General features: G+C 47.5%; 2 protein-coding genes across 2 annotated transcripts in view; both read left to right on the top strand.

Annotated features, from left to right (window-relative positions):
- The window catches only part of LOC129858569 (probable ATP-dependent RNA helicase DDX41), a 34,259-nt gene extending 18,755 nt beyond the window's left edge, over positions 1-15,504 (top strand). The window contains exons 4-9 of the mRNA XM_055927902.1: positions 36-107; positions 6,136-6,232; positions 6,407-6,556; positions 7,619-7,690; positions 8,154-8,264; positions 14,947-15,504. Of these exons, the coding sequence (XP_055783877.1) occupies positions 36-107; positions 6,136-6,232; positions 6,407-6,556; positions 7,619-7,690; positions 8,154-8,264; positions 14,947-15,083 (639 nt within the window). The 3' untranslated portion in view covers positions 15,084-15,504. The remainder of the gene's footprint in view (positions 1-35; positions 108-6,135; positions 6,233-6,406; positions 6,557-7,618; positions 7,691-8,153; positions 8,265-14,946) is intronic.
- A 51-nt stretch (positions 15,505-15,555) lies between these two features.
- The window catches only part of dok3 (docking protein 3), a 28,762-nt gene continuing 19,015 nt past the window's right edge, over positions 15,556-25,302 (top strand). The window contains exons 1-4 of the mRNA XM_055927901.1: positions 15,556-16,350; positions 16,551-16,761; positions 19,880-19,980; positions 24,797-24,890. Of these exons, the coding sequence (XP_055783876.1) occupies positions 16,294-16,350; positions 16,551-16,761; positions 19,880-19,980; positions 24,797-24,890 (463 nt within the window). The 5' untranslated portion in view covers positions 15,556-16,293. The remainder of the gene's footprint in view (positions 16,351-16,550; positions 16,762-19,879; positions 19,981-24,796; positions 24,891-25,302) is intronic.

Below are 25,302 nucleotides of genomic sequence, written 5' to 3'. Positions count from 1 at the left end.
ACATTGATTGTTTTTACATTGTATTTAATTTACAGGAAGTGGAGTATGTGAAGGAGGAGGCTAAAATGGTGTACCTGCTGGAGTGTCTACAGAAGACCCCTCCTCCGGTTAGTAACAGCCTGTCGGGGTCACCTAGGGGTCATGAAAAGGGTTGTACCAAAATGTTTGATGTATTAGAATAATTGATTATGCTTATGTTTTATTAATAGAAGGGGAGGGGTTATAAGACTCCTCCCTCTTTACATTTATAGGGTCCTAGACTACAGATTAACAATATATATATTCATTATATAGTTTTAGAATTGGTCCACAGTTGTTTGCACACTCACTCACTCACTCTCTCACTCTCTCACTCTCTCACTCACTCACTCACTCACTCACTCTCTCACTCTCTCACTCTCTCACTCACTCACTCACTCACTCACTCACTCACTCACTCACTCACTCTCTCACTCTCTCACTCTCTCACTCTCTCACTCTCTCACTCTCTCACTCTCTCACTCACTCACTCACTCACACAAAGAAGACCCCTCTTATAAATGTGTGACTGAGACAGAACTCTGCAGGAGATTGTGGGAGATAAGAGACTAGTCAGACATTCTACAATAAATCAACTTTGGGGAGTGGACGTTTATTGCCTAGTTTTTAGATAAACACTGAAGCTGTCTGTTTGTTTAGCTGTGGATGCAGGGGTTTGTTTGTATAGCTGTGGATGCAGGGGTTTGTTTGTTTAGCTGTGGATGCAGGGGTTTGTTTGTTTAGCTGTGGATGCAGGGGTTTGTTTGTTTAGCTGTGGATGCAGGGGTTTGTTTGTTTAGCTGTGGATGCAGGGGTTTGTTTGTTTAGCTGTGGATGCAGGGGTTTGTTTGTATAGCTGTGGATGCAGGGGTTTGTTTGTTTAGCTGTGGATGCAGGGGTTTGTTTGTATAGCTGTGGATGCAGGGGTTTGTTTGTATAGCTGTGGATGCAGGGGTTTGTTTGTATAGCTGTGGATGCAGGGGTTTGTTTGTATAGCTGTGGATGCAGGGGTTTGTTTGTATAGCTGTGGATGCAGGGGTTTGTTTGTATAGCTGTGGATGCAGGGGTTTGTTTGTATAGCTGTGGATGCAGGGGTTTGTTTGTATAGCTGTGGATGCAGGGGTTTGTTTGTATAGCTGTGGATGCAGGGGTTTGTTTGTATAGCTGTGGATGCAGGGGTTTGTTTGTATAGCTGTGGATGCAGGGGTTTGTTTGTATAGCTGTGGATGCAGGGGTTTGTTTGTATAGCTGTGGATGCAGGGGTTTGTTTGTATAGCTGTGGATGCAGGGGTTTGTTTGTTTAGCTGTGGATGCAGGGGTTTGTTTGTATAGCTGTGGATGCAGGGGTTTGTTTGTATAGCTGTGGATGCAGGGGTTTGTTTGTTTAGCTGTGGATGCAGGGGTTTGTTTGTATAGCTGTGGATGCAGGGGTTTGTTTGTATAGCTGTGGATGCAGGGGTTTGTTTGTTTAGCTGTGGATGCAGGGGTTTGTTTGTTTAGCTGTGGATGCAGGGGTTTGTTTGTATAGCTGTGGATGCAGGGGTTTGTTTGTATAGCTGTGGATGCAGGGGTTTGTTTGTATAGCTGTGGATGCAGGGGTTTGTTTGTATAGCTGTGGATGCAGGGGTTTGTTTGTATAGCTGTGGATGCAGGGGTTTGTTTGTATAGCTGTGGATGCAGGGGTTTGTTTGTATAGCTGTGGATGCAGGGGTTTGTTTGTATAGCTGTGGATGCAGGGGTTTGGTCTCAGGAGTTAAAAGGTAATGATGTAGTCAGTGACATCACTAAGGCGGGACTTCGGTTTAATTAAAAGACTTGAGACCTTTTGTTTGATGCAGAACTTCCTCGGAAACGTTAGTAACGGCCCCTCCTCCGGTTAGTAACGGCCCCTCCTCCTCCGGTTAGTAACAGCCCCTCCTCCGGTTAGTAACGGCCCCTCCTCCGGTTAGTAACGGCCCCTCCTCCGGTTAGTAACGGCCCCTCCTCCGGTTAGTAACAGGCCCCTCCTCCGGTTAGTAACGGCCCCTCCTCCGGTTAGTAACAGGCCCCTCCTCCGGTTAGTAACAGGCCCCTCCTCCGGTTAGTAACAGGCCCCTCCTCCGGTTAGTAACGGCCCCTCCTCCGGTTAGTAACGGCCCCTCCTCCGGTTAGTAACAGGCCCCTCCTCCGGTTAGTAACGGCCCCTCCTCCGGTTAGTAACGGCCCCTCCTCCGGTTAGTAACAGGCCCCTCCTCCGGTTAGTAACGGCCCCTCCTCCGGTTAGTAACGGCCCCTCCTCCGGTTAGTAACGGCCCCTCCTCCGGTTAGTAACAGTCCCTCCTCCGGTTAGTAACAGCCCCTCCTCCGGTTAGTAACAGCCCCTCCTCCGGTTAGTAACGGCCCCTCCTCCTCGGGTTAGTAACGGCCCCTCCTCCTCCGGTTAGTAACAGCCCCTCCTCCTCCGGTTAGTAACGGCCCCTCCTCCTCCGGTTAGTAACGGCCCCTCCTCCTCCGGTTAGTAACGGCCCCTCCTCCTCCGGTTAGTAACGGCCCCTCCTCCTCCGGTTAGTAACGGCCCCTCCTCCTCCGGTTAGTAACGGCCCCTCCTCCTCCGGTTAGTAACGGCCCCTCCTCCTCCGGTTAGTAACGGCCCCTCCTCCTCCGGTTAGTAACGGCCCCTCCTCCTCCGGTTAGTAACGGCCCCTCCTCCTCCGGTTAGTAACAGCCCCTCCTCCTCCGGTTAGTAACGGCCCCTCCTCCTCCGGTTAGTAACGGCCCCTCCTCCTCCGGTTAGTAACAGCCCCTCCTCCGGTTAGTAACGGCCCCTCCTCCGGTTAGTAACGGCCCCTCCTCCGGTTAGTAACGGCCCCTCCTCCTCCGGTTAGTAACAGGCCCCTCCTCCGGTTAGTAACAGCCCCTCCTCCGGTTAGTAACGGCCCCTCCTCCTCCGGTTAGTAACGGCCCCTCCTCCTCCGGTTAGTAACGGCCCCTCCTCCTCCGGTTAGTAACGGCCCCTCCTCCTCCGGTTAGTAACGGCCCCTCCTCCTCCGGTTAGTAACGGCCCCTCCTCCTCCGGTTAGTAACGGCCCCTCCTCCTCCGGTTAGTAACGGCCCCTCCTCCTCCGGTTAGTAACGGCCCCTCCTCCTCCGGTTAGTAACGGCCCCTCCTCCGGTTAGTAACGGCCCCTCCTCCGGTTAGTAACAGCCCCTCCTCCGGTTAGTAACGGCCCCTCCTCCTCCGGTTAGTAACGGCCCCTCCTCCTCCGGTTAGTAACAGCCCCTCCTCCGGTTAGTAACAGCCCCTCCTCCGGTTAGTAACAGCCCCTCCTCCTCCGGTTAGTAACGGCTCCTCCTCCGGTTAGTAACGGCCCCTCCTCCTCCGGTTAGTAACGGCCCCTCCTCCTCCGGTTAGTAACGGCCCCTCCTCCTCCGGTTAGTAACGGCCCCTCCTCCTCCGGTTAGTAACGGCCCCTCCTCCTCCGGTTAGTAACGGCCCCTCCTCCTCCGGTTAGTAACGGCCCCTCCTCCTCCGGTTAGTAACGGCTCCTCCCCCGGTTAGTAACGGCCCCTCCTCCTCCGGTTAGTAACGGCCCCTCCTCCTCCGGTTAGTAACGGCCCCCCCTCCTCCGGTTAGTAACAGCCCCTCCTCCGGTTAGTAACGGCCCCTCCTCCTCCGGTTAGTAACAGCCCCTCCTCCTCCGGTTAGTAACAGCCCCCCCTCCTCCGGTTAGTAACGGCCCCTCCTCCGGTTAGTAACGGCCCCTCCTCCTCCGGTTAGTAACAGTCCCTCCTCCTCCGGTTAGTAACGGCCCCTCCTCCGGTTAGTAACGGCCCCTCCTCCTCCGGTTAGTAACGGCCCCTCCTCCTCCGGTTAGTAACGGCCCCTCCTCCTCCGGTTAGTAACGGCCCCTCCTCCTCCGGTTAGTAACGGCCCCTCCTCCTCCGGTTAGTAACGGCCCCTCCTCCTCCGGTTAGTAACGGCCCCTCCTCCTCCGGTTAGTAACGGCCCCTCCTCCTCCGGTTAGTAACGGCCCCTCCTCCTCCGGTTAGTAACGGCCCCTCCTCCGGTTAGTAACAACCCCTCCTCCTCCGGTTAGTAACAACCCCTCCTCCTCCGGTTAGTAACGGCCCCTCCTCCTCCGGTTAGTAACGGCCCCCCCTCCTCCGGTTAGTAACGGCCCCTCCTCCTCCGGTTAGTAACGGCCCCTCCTCCTCCGGTTAGTAACGGCCCCTCCTCCTCCGGTTAGTAACGGCCCCTCCTCCTCCGGTTAGTAACGGCCCCTCCTCCTCCGGTTAGTAACGGCCCCTCCTCCTCCGGTTAGTAACGGCCCCTCCTCCTCCGGTTAGTAACGGCCCCCCCTCCTCCGGTTAGTAACGGCCCCTCCTCCTCCGGTTAGTAACGGCCCCTCCGGTTAGTAACGGCCCCTCCTCCTCCGGTTAGTAACGGCCCCTCCTCCTCCGGTTAGTAACGGCCCCTCCTCCTCCGGTTAGTAACGGCCCCTCCTCCTCCGGTTAGTAACGGCCCCTCCTCCTCCGGTTAGTAACGGCCCCTCCTCCTCCGGTTAGTAACGGCCCCTCCTCCTCCGGTTAGTAACGGCCCCTCCGGTTAGTAACGGCCCCTCCTCCTCCGGTTAGTAACGGCCCCTCCTCCTCCGGTTAGTAACGGCCCCCCCTCCTCCGGTTAGTAACGGCCCCCCCTCCTCCGGTTAGTAACGGCCCCCCCTCCTCCGGTTAGTAACGGCCCCCCCTCCTCCGGTTAGTAACGGCCCCTCCTCCTCCGGTTAGTAACGGCCCCTCCTCCTCCGGTTAGTAACGGCCCCTCCTCCTCCGGTTAGTAACGGCCCCTCCTCCTCCGGTTAGTAACGGCCCCTCCTCCTCCGGTTAGTAACGGCCCCTCCTCCTCCGGTTAGTAACGGCCCCTCCTCCGGTTAGTAACGGCCCCTCCTCCTCCGGTTAGTAACGGCCCCTCCTCCTCCGGTTAGTAACGGCCCCTCCTCCTCCGGTTAGTAACGGCCCCTCCTCCGGTTAGTAACGGCCCCTCCGGTTAGTAACGGCCCCTCCTCCTCCGGTTAGTAACGGCCCCTCCTCCTCCGGTTAGTAACGGCCCCTCCTCCTCCGGTTAGTAACAACCCCTCCTCCGGTTAGTAACGGCCCCTCCTCCGGTTAGTAACGGCCCCTCCTCCGGTTAGTAACGGCCCCTCCTCAGGTTAGTAACAGGCCCCTCCTCCGGTTAGTAACGGCTCCTCCTCCGGTTAGTAACGGCCCCTCCTCCGGTTAGTAACGGCCCCTCCTCTGGTTAGTAACGGCCCCTCCTCCGGTTAGTAACGGCCCCTCCGGTTAGTAACGGCCCCTCCTCCTCCGGTTAGTAACGGCCCCTCCTCCTCCGGTTAGTAACGGCCCCTCCTCCTCCGGTTAGTAACAACCCCTCCTCCGGTTAGTAACGGCCCCTCCTCCGGTTAGTAACGGCCCCTCCTCCGGTTAGTAACGGCCCCTCCTCAGGTTAGTAACAGGCCCCTCCTCCGGTTAGTAACGGCTCCTCCTCCGGTTAGTAACGGCCCCTCCTCCGGTTAGTAACGGCCCCTCCTCTGGTTAGTAACAACCCCTCCTCCGGTTAGTAACGGCCCCTCCTCCGGTTAGTAACGGCCCCTCCTCAGGTTAGTAACAGGCCCCTCCTCCGGTTAGTAACGGCTCCTCCTCCGGGTTAGTAACGGCCCCTCCTCCGGTTAGTAACAAGATGGTAGTGTTGTTGTTGTTTAATCTGAAGGTTAGATGGTAGTGTTGTTGTTGTTTAATCAGAAGGTAAGATGGTAGTGCTGTTGTTGTCTAATCAGAAGGTTAGATGGTAGTGTTGTTGTTGTCTAATCAGAAGGTAAGATGGTAGTGCTGTTTAATCAGAAGGTTAGATGGTAGTGTTGTTGTTGTCTAATCAGAAGGTAAGATGGTAGTGTTGTTGTTGTCTAATCAGAAGGTAAGATGGTAGTGTTGTTGTTGTTTAATCAGAAGGTAAGATGGTAGTGTTGTTGTTGTTTAGTCAGAAGGTAAGATGGTAGTGTTGTTGCTGTTTAATCAGAAGGTAAGATGGTAGTGTTGTTGTTGTTTAATCAGAAGGTAAGATGGTAGCGTTGTTCTGTCTCCCAGGTGTTGATGTTTGCTGAGAAGAAAGCAGACGTGGACGCCATTCATGAATATCTCCTGCTAAAAGGAGTGGAGGCTGTGGCTATCCACGGAGGAAAAGGTAAGATCACTAACCCCCCCTAGTTTTCCTACCTCAACCACTAGTCCCCTGCCTTTAACATGTGCCCTAGTGCTGAAAGGAGTGGAGGAAATGGTAAGATTAAAACCCCAAACTCCTGCTGTGACTACCTAAATAGGGGTGCTATTTCATTCCCACTCTGCTATGTGTTTCCAGACCAGGAGGAGCGTACCAAAGCCATCGAGGCCTTTAAGGAAGGGAAGAAGGATGTGTTGGTAGCTACCGATGTGGCGTCTAAAGGTCTGGACTTCCCTGCTATACAGCACGTGGTCAACTATGATATGCCAGAGGAGATAGAGAACTATGGTAAGACTTCACATCTCAATCAATAAAACGTTTTTTACATTTTGGTCATTTAACAGAATAATCTGAGAGTAACCTGGCCCAGTGCGAGAGTAACCTGGCCTAGAGAGAGAATAACCTGGCCTAGAGAGAGAGTAACCTGGCCTAGAGAGAGAGTAACCTGGCCTAGAGAGAGAGTAACCTGGCCTAGAGAGAGAGTAACCTGGCCTAGAGAGAGAGTAACCTGGCCTAGAGAGAGAGTAACCTGGCCTAGAGAGAGAGTAACCTGGCCTAGAGAGAGAGTAACCTGGCCTAGAGAGAGAGTAACCTGGCCTAGAGAGAGAGTAACCTGGCCTAGAGAGAGAGTAACCTGGCCTAGAGAGAGAGTAACCTGGCCTAGAGAGAGAGTAACCTGGCCTAGAGAGAGAGAGTAACCTGGCCTAGAGAGAGAGAGTAACCTGGCCTAGAGAGAGAGAGTAACCTGGCCTAGAGAGAGAGCGTAACCTGGCCTAGAGAGAGAGTGTAACCTGGCCTAGAGAGAGAGCGTAACCTGGCCTAGAGAGAGAGCGTAACCTGGCCTAGAGAGAGAGCGTAACCTGGCCTAGAGAGAGAGCGTAACCTGGCCTAGAGAGAGAGCGTAACCTGGCCTAGAGAGAGAGCGTAACCTGGCCTAGAGAGAGAGCGTAACCTGGCCTAGAGAGAGAGCGTAACCTGGCCTAGAGAGAGAGCGTAACCTGGCCTAGAGAGAGAGCGTAACCTGGCCTAGAGAGAGAGCGTAACCTGGCCTAGAGAGAGAGCGTAACCTGGCCTAGAGAGAGAGCGTAACCTGGCCTAGAGAGAGAGCGTAACCTGGCCTAGAGAGAGAGCGTAACCTGGCCTAGAGAGAGCGTAACCTGGCCTAGAGAGAGCGTAACCTGGCCTAGAGAGAGAGTACATGTTACCCCATTTCTTCTCATATTTCTGTTCATATCTCCCCTCCAAGTGCACGTTATTGTTCCCCCTAAATCTCATGTATTCCCTCTCTATAATCAGACTCATCCACTGTGACTGACTAAAACAAAAAAAAACTTTTGTTTTGTGTTCCAGTCCACAGGATTGGTAGAACCGGTCGATCAGGGAAGACTGGGATCGCCACCACTTTCATCAACAAAGGCTGTGGTAAGAAACAAACCGTCACTTGATTCTCTACATTTATCCATCATCTTGGTTTCCATTGCTGTTGTATCAGATGCCTCTTAAAACAGATTTGTAGAGAAAACACCTGGTACTTAATTAGGGTACTTAATTAGGGTACTTAATTAGGGTACTTAATTAGGGTACTTAATTAGGGTACTTAATTGGGGTACTTAATTGGGGTACTTAATTAGGGTACTTAATTAGGGTACTTAATTAGGGTACTTAATTGGGGTACTTAATTGGGGTACTTAATTAGGGTACTTAATTAGGGTACTTAATTGGGGTACTTAATTGGGGTACTTAATGAACAGAAATTTTAAAAAACAAACATACTAATAATAATTTGCAACAGAAAATAAAAATGACGCTTGGATAAGTCCAGGTAGCTTCAGTCCTTTTCTTCCTTTTGGTTCTTCTTGAACCCTTGAAATGTTCCCTCCTATAGATGAGTCCGTGCTGATGGATCTGAAGGCCCTGCTGATAGAGGCCAAGCAGAAGGTTCCTCCTGTTCTTCAGGTCCTACAGACAGGAGACGAGACCATGCTGGATATCGGAGGTAACACTAATCCCAATCTCTTTCTGCTACTTACTCTCCCTCCTTCCTTCCTCTCTCTCACGCTCTCTCTGTTGATAAATATGTCTCTCTCTCTGTTGATAAATATGTGTCTCTCTGTTGATAAATATGTGTCTCTCTCTCTGTTGATAAATATGTGTCTCTCTGTTGATAAATATGTGTCTCTCTCTGTTGATAAATATGTGTCTCTCTGTTGATAAATATGTCTCTCTCTCTGTTGATAAATATGTGTCTCTCTGTTGATAAATATGTCTCTCTCTCTGTTGATAAATATGTGTCTCTCTGTTGATAAATATGTCTCTCTCTCTGTTGATAAATATGTGTCTCTCTGTTGATAAATATGTGTCTCTCTGTTGATAAATATGTGTCTCTCTGTTGATAAATATGTGTCTCTCTCTGTTGATAAATATGTGTCTCTCTCTGTTGATAAATATGTGTCTCTCTGTTGATAAATATGTGTCTCTCTGTTGATAAATATGTGTCTCTCTGTTGATAAATATGTGTCTCTCTCTGTTGATAAATATGTGTCTCTCTCTGTTGATAAATATGTGTCTCTGTTGATAAATATGTGTCTCTCTGTTGATAAATATGTGTCTCTCTGTTGATAAATATGTCTCTCTCTCTGTTGATAAATATGTGTCTCTCTGTTGATAAATATGTCTCTCTCTCTGTTGATAAATATGTCTCTCTCTCTGTTGATAAATATGTCTCTCTCTCTGTTGATAAATATGTGTCTCTCTCTGTTGATAAATATGTCTCTCTCTGTTGATAAATATGTCTCTCTCTCTGTTGATAAATATGTGTCTCTCTCTCTGTTGATAAATATGTGTCTCTCTCTCTGTTGATAAATATGTGTCTCTCTGTTGATAAATATGTGTCTCTCTGTTGATAAATATGTCTCTCTCTCTGTTGATAAATATGTCTCTCTCTCTGTTGATAAATATGTGTCTCTGTTGATAAATATGTGTCTCTCTGTTGATAAATATGTGTCTCTCTGTTGATAAATATGTCTCTCTCTCTGTTGATAAATATGTGTCTCTCTGTTGATAAATATGTCTCTCTCTCTGTTGATAAATATGTCTCTCTCTCTGTTGATAAATATGTCTCTCTCTCTGTTGATAAATATGTGTCTCTCTCTGTTGATAAATATGTCTCTCTCTGTTGATAAATATGTCTCTCTCTCTGTTGATAAATATGTGTCTCTCTCTCTGTTGATAAATATGTGTCTCTCTGTTGATAAATATGTGTCTCTCTGTTGATAAATATGTCTCTCTCTCTGTTGATAAATATGTCTCTCTCTCTGTTGATAAATATGTGTCTCTCTGTTGATAAATATGTCTCTCTCTCTGTTGATAAATATGTGTCTCTCTGTTGATAAATATGTCTCTCTCTCTGTTGATAAATATGTCTCTCTCTCTGTTGATAAATATGTCTCTCTCTCTGTTGATAAATATGTGTCTCTCTCTGTTGATAAATATGTGTCTCTCTGTTGATAAATATGTGTCTCTCTGTTGATAAATATGTCTCTCTCTGTTGATAAATATGTGTCTCTGTTGATAAATATGTGTCTCTGTTGATAAATATGTGTCTCTCTCTGTTGATAAATATGTGTCTCTCTCTCTGTTAATAAATATGTGTCTCTCTCTGTTGATAAATATGTGTCTCTGTTGATAAATATGTGTCTCTCTCTGTTGATAAATATGTGTCTCTCTGTTGATAAATATGTGTCTCTCTCTGTTGATAAATGTGTCTCTCTCTGTTGATAAATATGTGTCTCGGTTGATAAATATGTGTCTCTCTCTGTTGATAAATATGTGTCTCTCTCTCTGTTGATAAATATGTGTCTCTCTCTCTGTTGATAAATATGTGTCTCTGTTGATAAATATGTGTCTCTGTTGATAAATATGTGTCTCTCTCTGTTGATAAATATGTGTCTCTCTCTCTGTTGATAAATATGTGTCTCTCTCTCTGTTGATAAATATGTGTCTCTCTCTCTGTTGATAAATATGTGTCTCTCTCTCTGTTGATAAATATGTGTCTCTCTCTCTGTTGATAAATATGTGTCTCTCTCTCTGTTGATAAATATGTGTCTCTCTCTCTGTTGATATATAGGTATATATACAGTTGAAGTCAGAAGTTTACATACACCTTAGCCAAATACATTTAGACTCAGTTTTTCACAATTCCTGACATTTAATCCTAGTAAGAATTCCCTGTTTTAGGTCAGTTAGGATCACCACTTTAATTTAAGAATGTGAAATGTCAGAATAATAGTTGAGAGAATGATTTATTTCAGCTTTTATTTCTTTCATCACATTCCCAGTGGGTCAGAAGTTTACATATACTCAAATAGTATTTAGTAGCATTGCCTTTAAATTGTTTAACTTGGGTCAAATGTTTCTGGTAGCCTCCCACAAGCCCACAATAAGTTGGGTGAATTGTGGCCCATTCCTCCTGACAGAGCTGGTGTAATTGAGTCAGATTTTCAGGCCTCCTTGCTCGCAAAGGTCAGGGCTTTGTGACGGCCACTCCAGTACCTTGACTTTGTTGTCCTTAAGCCATATTGCCACAACTTTGGAAGTATGCTTGGGGTCATTGTCCATTTGAAAGACCCATTTGTGACCAAGCTTTAACTTCCTGACTGAGGTCTTGAGATGTTGCTTCAATATATCAACATAATTTTCCACCTTCATGATGCCATCTATTTTGTGAAGTCCACCAGTCCCTCCTGCAGCAAAGCACCCCCACAACATGATGCTGCCACCCCCGTGCTTCACGGTTGGGATGGTGTTCTTCGGCTTGCAAGCCTCCCCCTTTTTCCTCCAAACATAACGATGATCATTATGGCCAAACAGTTTTATTTTTGTTTCATCAGACAAGAGGACATTTCTCCAAAAAGTACGATCTTTGTCCCCATGTGAAGTTGCAAACCGTAGTCTGGCTTTTTATGGCGGTTTTGGAGCATTGGCTTCTTCCTTGCTGAGCGGCTTTTCAGGTTATGTCGATATAGGACTTGTTTTACTGTGGATATAGATACTTTTGTACCTGTTTCCTCCAGCATCTTCACAAGGTCCTTTGCTGCTGTTCTGGGATTGATTTGCACTTTTCGCACCAAAGTACGTTCATCTCTAGGAGACAGAACGGGTCTCCTTCCTGAGCGGTATGACGTCTGCGTGGTCCCATGGTGTTTATACTTGCGTACTATTGTTTGTACAGATGAACGTGGTACCTTCAGGCATTTGGAAATTGCTCCCAAGGATGAACCAGACTTGTGGAGGTCTACGATTTTTTTCTGAGGTCTTGGCTAATTTCTTTTGATTTTCCCATGATGTCAATTAGCCTATCAGAAGCTTCTAAAGCCATGACATCATTTTCTGGAATTTTCCAAGCTGTTTAAAGGCACAGTCAACTTAGTGTATGTAAACTTCTGACCCACTGGAATTGTGATACAGTGAATTATAAGTGAAACAATCTGTCTGTAAACAAATGTTGGAAAAATGACTTGTGTCATGCACAAAGTAGATGTCCCAACTGACTTGCCAAAACTATAGTTTGTTAACAAGAAATTTGTGGAGTGGTTGAAAAACGAGTTTTAATGACTCCAACCTAAGTGTAAACTTCCTACTTCAACTGTATGTGTTTCTCTCTGTCTCTGTTGATATATATGTCTCTGTTGATATATATGTCTCTGTCTCTGTTGATATATATGTCTCTGTCTCTGTTGATATATATGTCTCTGTCTCTGTTGATATATATGTCTCTGTCTCTGTTGATATATATGTCTCTGTCTCTGTTTATATATATATGTCTCTGTTGATATATATGTCTCTGTCTCTGTTGATATATATGTTTCTGTTGATATATATGTCTCTGTTGATATATATGTCTCTGTCTCTGTTGATATATATGTCTCTGTTGATATATATGTCTCTGTTGATATATATGTCTCTGTCTCTGTTGATATATATGTCTCTGTCTCTGTTGATATATATGTCTCTGTCTCTGTTGATATATATGTCTCTGTTGATATATATGTCTCTGTCTCTGTTGATATATATGTCTCTGTCTCTGTTGATATATATGTCTCTGTCTCTGTTGATATATATGTCTCTGTCTCTGTTGATATATATGTCTCTGTTGATATATATGTCTCTGTTGATATATATGTCTCTGTTGATATATATGTCTCTGTTGATATATATGTCTCTGTTGATATATATGTCTCTGTTGATATATATGTCTCTGTTGATATATATGTCTCTGTTGATATATATGTCTCTGTTGATATACATGTCTCTGTCTCTGTTGATATATATGTCTCTGTCTCTGTTGATATATATGTCTCTGTTGATATATATGTCTCTGTCTCTGTTGATATATATGTCTCTGTTGATATACATGTCTCTGTCTCTGTTGATATATATGTCTCTGTCTCTGTTGATATATATGTCTCTGTCTCTGTTGATATATATGTCTCTGTCTCTGTTGATATATATGTCTCTGTTGATATATATGTCTCTGTCTCTGTTGATATATATGTCTCTGTTGATATACATGTCTCTGTCTCTGTTGATATATATGTCTCTGTCTCTGTTGATATATATGTCTCTGTTGATATATATGTCTCTGTTGATATATATGTCTCTGTCTCTGTTGATATATATGTCTCTGTTGATATACATGTCTCTGTCTCTGTTGATATATATGTCTCTGTCTCTGTTGATATCTCTGTCTCTGTTGATATACATGTCTCTGTCTCTGTTGATATATATGTCTCTGTTGATATACATGTCTCTGTCTCTGTTGATATACATGTTTCTGTTGATATATATGTCTCTGTCTCTGTTGATATATATGTCTCTGTTGATATATATGTCTCTGTTGATATATATGTCTCTGTCTCTGTTGATATATATGTCTCTGTTGATATACATGTCTCTGTTGATATATATGTCTCTGTCTCTGTTGATATATATGTCTCTGTCTCTGTTGATATATATGTCTCTGTCTCTGTTGATATATATGTCTCTGTTGATATATATGTCTCTGTCTCTGTTGATATATATGTCTCTGTCTCTGTTGATATATATGTCTCTGTCTCTGTTGATATATATGTCTCTGTCTCTGTTGATATATATGTCTCTGTCTCTGTTGATATATATGTCTCTGTTGATATATATGTCTCTGTTGATATACATGTCTCAGTTGATATACATGTCTCTGTTGATATATATGTCTCTGTCTCTGTTGATATATATGTCTCTGTCTCTGTTGATATATATGTCTCTGTCTCTGTTGATATATATGTCTCTGTCTCTGTTGATATATATGTCTCTGTTGATATATATGTCTCTGTCTCTGTTGATATATATGTCTCTGTCTCTGTTGATATATATGTCTCTGTTGATATATATGTCTCTGTTGATATATATGTCTCTGTTGATATATATGTCTCTGTCTCTGTTGATATATATGTCTCTGTCTCTGTTGATATATATGTCTCTGTCTCTGTTGATATATATGTCTCTGTTGATATATATGTCTCTGTTGATATATATGTCTCTGTCTCTGTTGATATATATGTCTCTGTCTCTGTTGATATATATGTCTCTGTCTCTGTTGATATATATGTCTCTGTCTCTGTTGATATATATGTCTCTGTTGATATATATGTCTCTGTTGATATATATGTCTCTGTCTCTGTTGATATATATGTCTCTGTTGATATACATGTCTCTGTCTCTGTTGATATATATGTCTCTGTCTCTGTTGATATATATGTCTCTGTCTCTGTTGATATATATGTCTCTGTTGATATACATGTCTCTGTCTCTGTTGATATATATGTCTCTGTCTCTGTTGATATATATGTCTCTGTCTCTGTTGATATATATGTCTCTGTCTCTGTTGATATATATGTCTCTGTTGATATATATGTCTCTGTCTCTGTTGATATATATGTCTCTGTTGATATACATGTCTCTGTCTCTGTTGATATATATGTCTCTGTCTCTGTTGATATATATGTCTCTGTTGATATATATGTCTCTGTCTCTGTTGATATATATGTCTCTGTTGATATATATGTCTCTGTCTCTGTTGATATACATGTCTCTGTCTCTGTTGATATATATGTCTCTGTCTCTGTTGATATATATGTCTCTGTCTCTGTTGATATATATGTCTCTGTCTCTGTTGATATATATGTCTCTGTCTCTGTTGATATATATGTCTCTGTTGATAAATATGTCTCTGTCTCTGTTGATATATATGTCTCTGTCTCTGTTGATATATATGTCTCTGTCTCTGTTGATATATATGTCTCTGTCTCTGTTGATATATATGTCTCTGTCTCTGTTGATATATATGTCTCTGTCTCTGTTGATATATATGTCTCTGTTGATATATATGTCTCTGTCTCTGTTGATATATATGTCTCTGTCTCTGTTGATATATATGTCTCTGTTGATATATATGTCTCTGTCTCTGTTGATATATTCCTATCGCTCAGCTTCTGCTGCTATTCTGTCACTCATTTCTCCTTTTCTATTCACAGAAGTTATTCTTTTTTTAAATAGTTTATTTCTGTAACTCTGATTTAGTAGCCCAGACGTCTGTCTTGGCCTGGTTCCTACCGGTTGTTTTTCTTGTAACTGTTTCCCAGGAGAGAGAGGCTGTACGTTCTGTGGTGGTCTGGGTCATCGTATCACAGACTGTCCCAAACTGGAGGCCATGCAGACCAAACAGGTCACCAATATCGGACGCAAAGACTACCTGGCGCACAGCTCCATGGACTTCTGAGTTTACGTCACGGAATACTCAAAATACTGTCACCTACTTTGATGCTGTGCCTGGTTTGTTTTGCCAGGTACAATGGGGACCAATTGGGATTGTTCCCAAAAGGATTGTTCCAAGTGCACGTCAAATAGTATTTGAGATAGGATTTTGGCCCAGCTGGTCCGCTTGATATACATGGCTCTGTGAGACGGACATGTTTGGGATGCCCTTGCTTCTCTGAGCATTCGTGGAATAGAGGAAGTAACATGTATTTTTTATTGTTGCCCAACATTGTCCCCGGGGGCTGATAAGATAAAGACAGAATCGCTCTGTATGTATAAAAGGTTGAACTATTTCTCTTATCTGTTTTATTATTTTCTGTTTTGTATTAAAAAATTTAATCAAATTTCACTGCAACGTTAATAAATCAATTTTACGAACCACATCAGACTTTCCACTGTGCTTATTTTTATGGACAGTGGAACGATTTAGTAACTTCGGACTGTAGAAATGTGTGTTGAAATACCGCGGTCTTCGATAGAATTACCTTCAGAAAGGGAAGTGAGAAGGGTGTCTTCCGTAACCATGGTGAACACGATAAGAAGTTTTAGATTATAACTAAGAATGAGTTTAATCATCGCACTACAGCTCTGTTACGATCTGTTTTAATTTATTACATATATTACTTGTTTATTTTCCGCATGTCTTTTCTGGTGAGACATGTAAACATATATTTATTTTTTTAAAGTCAGATGGAGAGAAAAATAGTATCTTTCTCTGGTAAATGACGTGTTTGTAGAGAGGAAGGAAGGGAACCTAGACCACTTGCTTCTGCTGATCTGCAGGTTCACTATCGCCTCAGACTGCTGCGTTGACTACGCTGGAACACAGCTGCAGTGGAGAGACGGGGGGGGGAAGGGACTGTCAGTTGGTAGTGGTGGATGTAGCCGTGTTAACACAGACTGGGGAGGCTGCTGAACTCTGAGGTGCTGGTGGTTAACCTAACGAACAGAAATTAGAACAGACTACAGAGTTTTTTATGGGAGAATAAACTAACGAACAGAAATTAGAACAGACTACAGCGTTTCAGGGGAGGATAACCTAACGAACAGAAATTAGAACAGACTTCAGAGTTTTACTAGAGGATAACCTAACGAACAGACTTGAGAGAGTACGTAGGCTACACTAGGGTGGAGGTCCAGGACTGTTTGATTACCTCACACAGAGGGAGAGGATGGAGGTTGTGTTCAAGGAGGGGATGCTCTACGTTAAGGGCAACAAGTTTGGAAAGGTGAGTGTTTTACAAAGATGCAGTATATCTGCAGGATTTTACTCAACTGAGCTAATCGATTAAAGTCTTTTACTAATGTTGGAAGAAAATGTTGAAGGCTATTCTCATCTCATTACAAATTCAAAGTGATGTTATGAAGGTTCTTTCAACACTTTTAAGAATAATTCATGGCGATTGACTGCTGTGTCCGTCCACCGCAGAAAACGTGGAGGAAGACGTGGATGGTTCTCTACCCCTCTAGCCTTTTCGGCATCGGTCGAGTCGAATTCTACGACATCCTTGACGGAGGCCACACAGCCGCCAGCTCCAAGTCCAAGTCCACCCAGTGTAGGAGGATTGTTCAGCTGTGTGACTGCCTCAGTGTTACCCTGGCCCCAGAGGAGAGCTGCCCTCCAGCCCTACCTAACGACGGTATAGTGTTTTCAGTCCAGGACTAGCCTTAATCTGTCCATGAAACCAGTCCTTAATCTGAAACCAGTCCTTAATCTGTCCGTGAAACCAGTCCTTAATCTGTCCATGAAACCAGTCCTTAATCTGTCCATGAAACCAGTCCTTAATCTGTCCATGAAACCAGTCCTTAATCTGTCCATGAAACCAGTCCTTAATCTGTCCGTGAAACCAGTCCTTAATCTGTCCATGAAACCAGTCCTTAATCTGAAACTAGTCCTTAATCTGAAACCAGTCCTTAATCTGTCCGTGAAACCAGTCCTTAATCTGTCCGTGAAACCAGTCCTTAATCTGTCCGTGAAACCAGTCCTTAATCTGAAACCATTCCTTAATCTGAAACCAGTCCTTAATCTGTCCATGAAACCAGTCCTTAATCTGTCCATTAAACCAGTCCTTAATCTGAAACCAGTCCTTAATCTGAAACCAGTCCTTAATCTGTCCATGAAACCAGTCCTTAATCTGAAACCATTCCTTAATCTGAAACCAGTCCTTAATCTGTCCGTGAAACCAGTCCTTAATCTGAAACCAGTCCTTAATCTGAAACCAGTCCTTAATCTGTCCGTGAAACCAGTCCTTAATCTGAAACCAGTCCTTAATCTGTCCATGAAACCAGTCCTTAATCTGAAACCAGTCCTTAATCTGAAACCAGTCCTTAATCTGTCCATGAAACCAGTCCTTAATCTGTCCATGAAACCAGTCCTTAATCTGTCCGTGAAACCAGTCCTTAATCTGAAACCAGTCCTTAATCTGTCCGTGAAACCAGTCCTTAATCTGAAACCAGTCCTTAATCTGAAACCAGTCCTTAATCTGTCCATGAAACCAGTCCTTAATCTGAAACCAGTCCTTAATCTGAAACCAGTCCTTAATCTGAAACCAGTCCTTAATCTGAAACCAGTCCTTAATCTGTTCATGAAACCAGTCCTTAATCTGTCCATGAAACCAGTCCTTAATCTGAAACCAGTCCTTAATCTGTCCATGAAACCAGTCCTTAATCTGTCCATGAAACCAGTCCTTAATCTGTCCGTGAAACCAGTCCTTAATCTGTCCGTGAAACCAGTCCTTAATCTGTCCGTGAAACCAGTCCTTAATCTGTCCGTGAAACCAGTCCTTAATCTGTCCGTGAAACCAGTCCTTAATCTGTCCATGAAACCAGTCCTTAATCTGAAACCATTCCTTAATCTGAAACCAGTCCTTAATCTGTCCATGAAACCAGTCCTTAATCTGAAACCAGTCCTTAATCTGTCCGTGAAACCAGTCCTTAATCTGAAACTAGTCCTTAATCTGAAACCAGTCCTTAATCTGTCCGTGAAACCAGTCCTTAATCTGAAACCAGTCCTTAATCTGTCCATGAAACCAGTCCTTAATCTGAAACCAGTCCTTAATCTGAAACCAGTCCTTAATCTGAAACCAGTCCTTAATCTGTCCATGAAACCAGTCCTTAATCTGTCCATGAAACCAGTCCTTAATCTGTCCATGAAACCAGTCCTTAATCTGTCCGTGAAACCAGTCCTTAATCTGAAACCAGTCCTTAATCTGAAACCAGTCCTTAATCTGTCCATGAAACCAGTCCTTAATCTGTCCATGAAACCAGTCCTTAATCTGAAACCAGTCCTTAATCTGAAACCAGTCCTTAATCTGAAACCAGTCCTTAATCTGAAACCAGTCCTTAATCTGTTCATGAAACCAGTCCTTAATCTGTCCATGAAACCAGTCCTTAATCTGAAACCAGTCCTTAATCTGAAACCAGTCCTTAATCTGTCCATGAAACCAGTCCTTAATCTGTCCGTGAAACCAGTCCTTAATCTGTCCGTGAAACCAGTCCTTAATCTGTCCGTGAAACCAGTCCTTAATCTGTCCGTGAAACCAGTCCTTAATCTGTCCGTGAAACCAGTCCTTAATCTGTCCGTGAAACCAGTCCTTAATCTGTCCGTGAAACCAGTCCTTAATCTGTCCGTGAAACCAGTCCTTAATCTGTCCGTGAAACCAGTCCTTAATCTGTCCGTGAAACCAGTCCTTAATCTGTCCGTGAAACCAGTCCTTAATCTGTCCGTGAAACCAGTCCTTAATCTGTCCATGAAACCAGTCCTTAATCTGAAACCATTCCTTAATCTGAAACCAGTCCTTAATCTGTCCATGAAACCAGTCCTTAATCTGAAACCAGTCCTTAATCTGAAACCAGTCCTTAATCTGTCCATGAAACCAGTCCTTAATCTGTCCATGAAACCAGTCCTTAATCTGAAACCAGTTCTTAATCTGAAACCAGTCCTTAATCTGTCCGTGAAACCAGTCCTTAATCTGAAACCAGTCCTTAATCTGAAACCAGTCCTTAATCTGAAACCAGTCCTTAATCTGTCCGTGAAACCAGTCCTTAATCTGAAACCAGTCCTTAATCTGTCCGTGAAACCAGTCCTTAATCTGAAACCAGTCCTTAATCTGAAACCAGTCCTTAATCTGTCCATGAAACCAGTCCTTAATCTGTCCATGAAACCAGTCCTTAATCTGTCCATGAAACCAGTCCTTAATCTGTCCATGAAACCAGTCCTTAATCTGAAACCAGTCCTTAATCTGTTCATGAAACCAGTCCTTAATCTGTCCATGAAACCAGTCCTTAATCTGAAACCAGTCCTTAATCTGTCCGTGAAACCAGTCCTTAATCTGTCCGTGAAACCAGTCCTTAATCTGTCCATGAAACCAGTCCTTAATCTGTCCATGATACCAGTCCTTAATCTGAAACCAGTCCTTAATCTGTCCATGATACCAGTCCTTAATCTGAAACCAGTCCTTAATCTGTCCATGAAACCAGTCCTTAATCTGAAACCAGTCCTTAATCTGTCCATGAAACCAGTCCTTAATCTGAAACCAGTCCTTAATCTGTCCATGAAACCAGTCCTTAATCTGTTAATATCAGTGTTTCAGAGAGTGTATACTCTCTGCAATCTGAGAAATAGTTGAACCCCTGATTTATTAAAGGCAGTTTATCTGTTTTAAATGTTGCTTTATGACATTTATTTGCCCCGCTTTAATTCTCTTATATTTTTTTTTAAATCTAAAATAAAATGGTTGACCTTTGACCTACCTCCAGACTGTAGAGCGTTTGACCTGAACACCACACAAAGGAGATACATCCTGGCCTCAGAGAACTACCATGACTGGGTGGAGGCTCTCTGTCAACTAGCCTTCCAGGTAGGGGCCTTTTTTTTTTTTACCTTCCAGGTACACAGGGAGGAGGGGACTATATAAATAGTGTTATCTCAGTCGCTCCTACCTTACAGGGAGACTAGGGGCATATTCATAAGACAACATTAGAAGGGGCTAGTAGTGTTTGTCTCTCTGGTAGCTCAGCCTGTAGCAAATTCGCCCCATTCCCTATAGGGCACCCTATTCCTTGTATTTAATTCATTTTGACCTTGACACAATAGGGAGCCATTTTCAAACAAACCCACTGGCAACAATGAGGAAGTAGTCCTGGTAGCAACAGTTGGTCACCTCCTTACTTCTCCTTCTCTTTACTGCTCCCTAAACAAACCCTGTCTCACTCCCCCTAGTCTCCCCTCAAACCCTGTCTCTCCTCCCCGTAGCCTGTCTCTCCTCCCCGTAGCCTGTCTCTCCTCCCCCTAGCCTGTCTCTACTCCCCCTAGCCTCCTCTCAAACCCCATCTCCTCCCCTAGCCTGTCTCTCCTCCCCCTAGCGTGTCTCTCCTCCCCCTAGCCTGTCTCTCCTCCCCCTAGCCTGTCTCTCCTCCCCCTAGCCTGTCTCTCCTCCCCCTAGCCTGTCTCTCCTCTCCCTAGCCTGTCTCTCCTCCCCCTAGCCTGTCTCTCCTCCCCCTAGCCTGTCTCTCCTCCCCCTAGCCTGTCTCCCCTCCCCCTAGCCTCCTCTCAAACCCCATCTCCTCCCCCTAGCCTGTCTCTCCTCCCCCTAGCCTGTCTCTCCTCCCCCTAGCCTCCTCTCAAACCCCATCTCCTCCCCCTAGCCTGTCTGTCCTCCCCCAGCCTCCTCTCAAACCCCATCTCCTCCCCCTAGCCTGTCTCTCCTCCCCCTAGCCTCCTCTCAAACCCTGTCTCTCCTCCCCCTAGCCTGTCTCCCTCCCCCTAGCCTGTCTCACCTCCCCCTAGCCTCCTCTCAAACCCCATCTCCTCCCCCTAGCCTGTCTCCCTCCCCCTAGCCTCCTATCAAACCCTGTCTCCCTCCCCCTAGCCTGTCTCCTCCCCCAGCCTCCTCTCAAACCCTGTCTCTCCTCCCCCTAGCCTGTCTCCCTCCCCCTAGCCTGTGTCCCTCCCCCTACCCTGTCTCACTCCCTTTAGTCTACCCTCAAACCCTGTCTCTCTTCCCCCTAGCCTGTCTCCCTCCCCCTAGCCTGTCTCTACTCCCCCTAGCCTGTCTCTACTCCCCATAGCCTCCTCTCTAACCCCATCTCCTCCCCATAGCCTGTCTCTCCTCCCCATAGCCTGTCTCTCCTCCCCATAGCCTGTCTCTCCTCCCCCTAGCCTGTCCCCCCTCCCCCTAGCCTGTCTCCCTCCCCCTAGCCTGTCTCCCTCCCCCTAGCCTCCTCTCAAACCCTGTCTCCCTCCCCCTAGCCTGTCTCCCCTCCCCCTAGCCTGTCTCCCCTCCCCCTAGCCTGTCTCCCCTCCCCCCAGCCTCCTCTCAAACCCCATCTCCTCCCCCTAGCCTGTCTCCTCCCCCTAGCCTCCTCTCAAACCCTGTCTTCCTCCCCCTAGCCTGTCTCCTCCCCCTAGCCTCCTCTCAAACCCTGTCTTACTCCCCCTAGCCTGTCTCCCTCCCCCTAGCCTGTGTCACCTCCCCCTAGGCTCCTCTCAAACCCCATCTCCTCCCCCTAGCCTGTCTCCCTCCCCCTAGCCTCCTATCAAACCCTGTCTCCCTCCCCCTAGCCTGTCTCCTCCCCCAGCCTCCTCTCAAACCCTGTCTCTCCTCCCCCTAGTCTGTGTCCCTCCCCCTAGTCTGTGTCCCTCCCCCTAGACCTGTCTCACTCCCCCTAGTCTCCCCTCAAACCCTGTCTCTCTTCCCCCTAGCCTGTCTCCCTCCCCCTAGCCTGTCTCTACTCCCCCTAGCCTCCTCTCTAACCCCATCTCCTCCCCATAGCCTGTCTCTCCTCCCCCTAGCCTGTCTCCCTCCCCCTAGCCTGTCTCCCTCCCCCTAGCCTGTCTCCCTCCCCCTAGCCTGTCTCCCCTCCCCCTAGCCTCCTCTCAAACCCTGTCTCCCCTCCCCCTAGCCTGTCCCCCTCCCCCTAGCCTGTCTCCCCTCCCCCTAGCCTGTCTCCCCTCCCCATAGCCTGTCTCTCCTCCCCATAGCCTGTCTCCCTCCCCCTAGCCTGTCTCCCTCCCCCTAGCCTCCTCTCAAACCCTGTCTCCCTCCCCCTAGCCTGTCTCCCTCCCCCTAGCCTGTCTCCCTCCCCCTAGCCTGTCTCCCTCCCCCTAGCCTGTCTCCCTCCCCCTAGCCTGTCTCTCCTCCCCCTAAGCCTTCTCTCAAACCCTGTCTCCCCTCCCCCTAGCCTGTCTCCCCTCCCCCTAGCCTGTCTCCCCTCCCCCTAGCCTGTCTCCCCTCCCCCTAGCCTGTCTCCCCTCCCCCTAGCCTGTCTCCCCTCCCCCTAGCCTGTCTCCCCTCCCCCTAGCCTGTCTCCCCTCCCCCTAGCCTGTCTCCCCTCCCCATAGCCTGTCTCTCCTCCCCCTAGCCTGTTTTTCCTCCCCCTAGCCTGTCTCTACTCCCCCTTGCCTGTCTCGCCTCCCCCTTGCCTGTCTCCCCTCCCCCTAGCCTCCTATCAAACCCCATCTCCTCCCCCTAGCCTGTCTCTCCTCCCCCTAGCCTGTCTCCTCCCCCTAGCCTGTCTCCTCCCCCTAGCCTCCTCTCAAACCCCATCTCCTCCCCCTAGCCTGTCTGGCCTCCCCCTAGCCTCCTCTCAAACCCCATCTCCTCCCCCTAGCCTGTCTGGCCTCCCCCCAGCCTCCTCTCAAACCCCATCTCCTCCCCCTAGCCTGTCTCCTCCCCCTAGCCTCCTCTCAAACCCCATCTCCTCCCCCTAGCCTGTCTCCTCCCCCTAGCCTCCTCTCAAACCCTGTCTCTCCCCCTAGCCTGTCTCCTCCCCCTAGCCTGTCTCCTCCCCCTAGCCTGTCTCCTCCCCCTAGCCTGTCTCCTCCCCCTAGCCTGTCTCTCCTCCCCCTAGCCTGTCTCCTCCCCCTAGCCTGTCTCCTCCCCCTAGCCTGTCTCCTCCCCCTAGCCTGTCTCCTCCCCCTAGCCTGTCTCCTCCCCCTAGCCTGTCTCCTCCCCCTAGCCTGTCTCCTCCCCCTAGCCTGTCGCCTCCCCCTAGCCTGTCTCCTCCCCCTAGCCTCCTCTCAAACCCTGTTTTCCTCCCCCTAGCCTGTCTCCCCTCCCCCTAGCCTGTCTCCCCTCCCCCTAGCCTGTCTCCCCTCCCCCTAGCCTGTCTCCCTCCCCCTAGCCTGTCTCCTCCCCCAGCCTCCTCTCAAACCCTGTCTCTCCTCCCCCAGCCTCCTCTCAAACCCTGTCTCTCCTCCCCCTAGCTTGTGTCCCTCCCCCTAGCCTGTGTCCCTCCCCCTACCCTGTCTCACTCCCCCTAGTCTCCCCTCAAACCCTGTCTCTCTTCCCCTTAGCCTGTCTCCCCTCCCCCTAGCCTGTCTCCCCTCCCCCTAGCCTGTCTCCCCTCCCCCTAGCCTGTCTCCCCTCCCCCTAGCCTGTCTCCCCTCCCCCTAGCCTGTCTCTACTCCCCCTAGCCTCCTCTCTAACCCCATCTCCTCCCCATAGCCTGTCTCTCCTCCCCATAGCCTGTCCCCCCTCCCCCTAGCCTGTCTCCCTCCCCCTAGCCTGTCTCCCTCCCCCTAGCCTCCTCTCAAACCCTGTCTCCCCTCCCCCTAGCCTGTCTCCCCTCCCCCTAGCCTGTCTCCCCTCCCCCTAGCCTGTCTCCCCTCCCCCTAGCCTGTCTCCCCTCCCCCTAGCCTGTCTCCCCTCCCCATAGCCTGTCTCTCCTCCCCATAGCCTGTCTCTCCTCCCCATAGCCTGTCTCCCTCCCCCTAGCCTGTCTCCCTCCCCCTAGCCTCCTCTCAAACCCTGTCTCCCTCCCCCTAGCCTCCTATCAAACCCTGTCTCCCTCCCCCTAGCCTGTCTCTCCTCCCCCTAGCCTGTCTCCCTCCCTCTAGCCTGTCTCTCTTCCCCCTAGTCGCCTCTCTTCCCCCATCTCTCCTCCGCCTAGCCGCCTCTCCTCCCCCTAGCCTGTCTCCCTCCCCCTAGCCTGTCTCCCTCCCCCTAGCCTGTCTCTCCTCCCCCTAGCCTGTCTCTCCTCCCCCTAGCCGCCTCTCCTCCCCCTAGCCGCTTCTCAAACAGTTTTACAGTCATAAAACAAACCGAGACAAACTGGGCTCGTATACATCTAGGGTCATCTCTGATCTAGGGTCATCTCTGATCTAGGGTCATCTCTGATCTAGGGTCCTCTCTGATCTAGGGTCCTCTCTGATCTAGGGTCCTCTCTGATCTAGGGTCCTCTCTGATCTAGGGTCCTCTCTGATCTAGGGTCCTCTCTGATCTAGGGTCCTCTCTGATCTAGGGTCCTCTCTGATCTAGGGTCCTCTCTGATCTAGGGTCCTCTCTGATCTAGGGTCCTCTCTGATCTAGGGTCATCTCCCCCCTTTCCATGTAATCATATGCATTATGATTATAAAGAAAAACTGGTTGTAGATCAGAACGGTTACTCCTTATCATTTAATCTAACGTTTACAATGCTCTGCCGCTTGACAAAGACTTCTGTGAAACCAGAAGAATACTCTGTGTGTCTGGGCCTCTCATTCATATATCTGAGCATTTTGTTTTAGCATCAATACTCTGTGTGTCTGGGCCTCTCATTCATATATCTGAGCATTTTGTTTTTGCATTAATACTCTGTGTGTCTGGGCCTCTCATTCATATATCTGATCATTTTGTTTTAGCCCAACACCGGTATCCTCTAGTATCATATCACCCTCCTTTTCTTCTGCTGCAGAAAGAGCCTGGACACAAGGACACCAGAGAGGAGAGAGGAGGTGGGGTGGAGATACCCATGGAGGAGAATGAGCTGTATGCTACCTGGAAGACAGGTACATAGAATCCACACACACCCACCCACACACCCACACACCCACACACCAACACACCAACACACCCACACACCCACACACCCACACACCAATACACCCACACACCAACACACCCACACACCAACACACCCACACACCCACCCACCAACACACCCACACACCCACACACCCACACACCCACACACCCATACACCAACACACCCACACACCAACACACCCACACACCAACACACCCACACACCCACACACCCACACACCCACACACCCACACACCCACACACCCACACACCCACCCACCAACACACCCACCCACCAACACACCCACACACCCACACACCCACACACCAACACACCCACACACCCACACACCCACACACCCACCCACCAACACACCCACCCACCAACACACCCA

This window comes from Salvelinus fontinalis, chromosome 6 (assembly GCF_029448725.1).
Source record: "Salvelinus fontinalis isolate EN_2023a chromosome 6, ASM2944872v1, whole genome shotgun sequence".
In the NCBI taxonomy this organism is placed as follows: domain Eukaryota; kingdom Metazoa; phylum Chordata; class Actinopteri; order Salmoniformes; family Salmonidae; genus Salvelinus; species Salvelinus fontinalis.
Note: the sequence above shows the minus strand (reverse complement) of the source record. Positions and strands in the feature narration are given on the sequence as shown.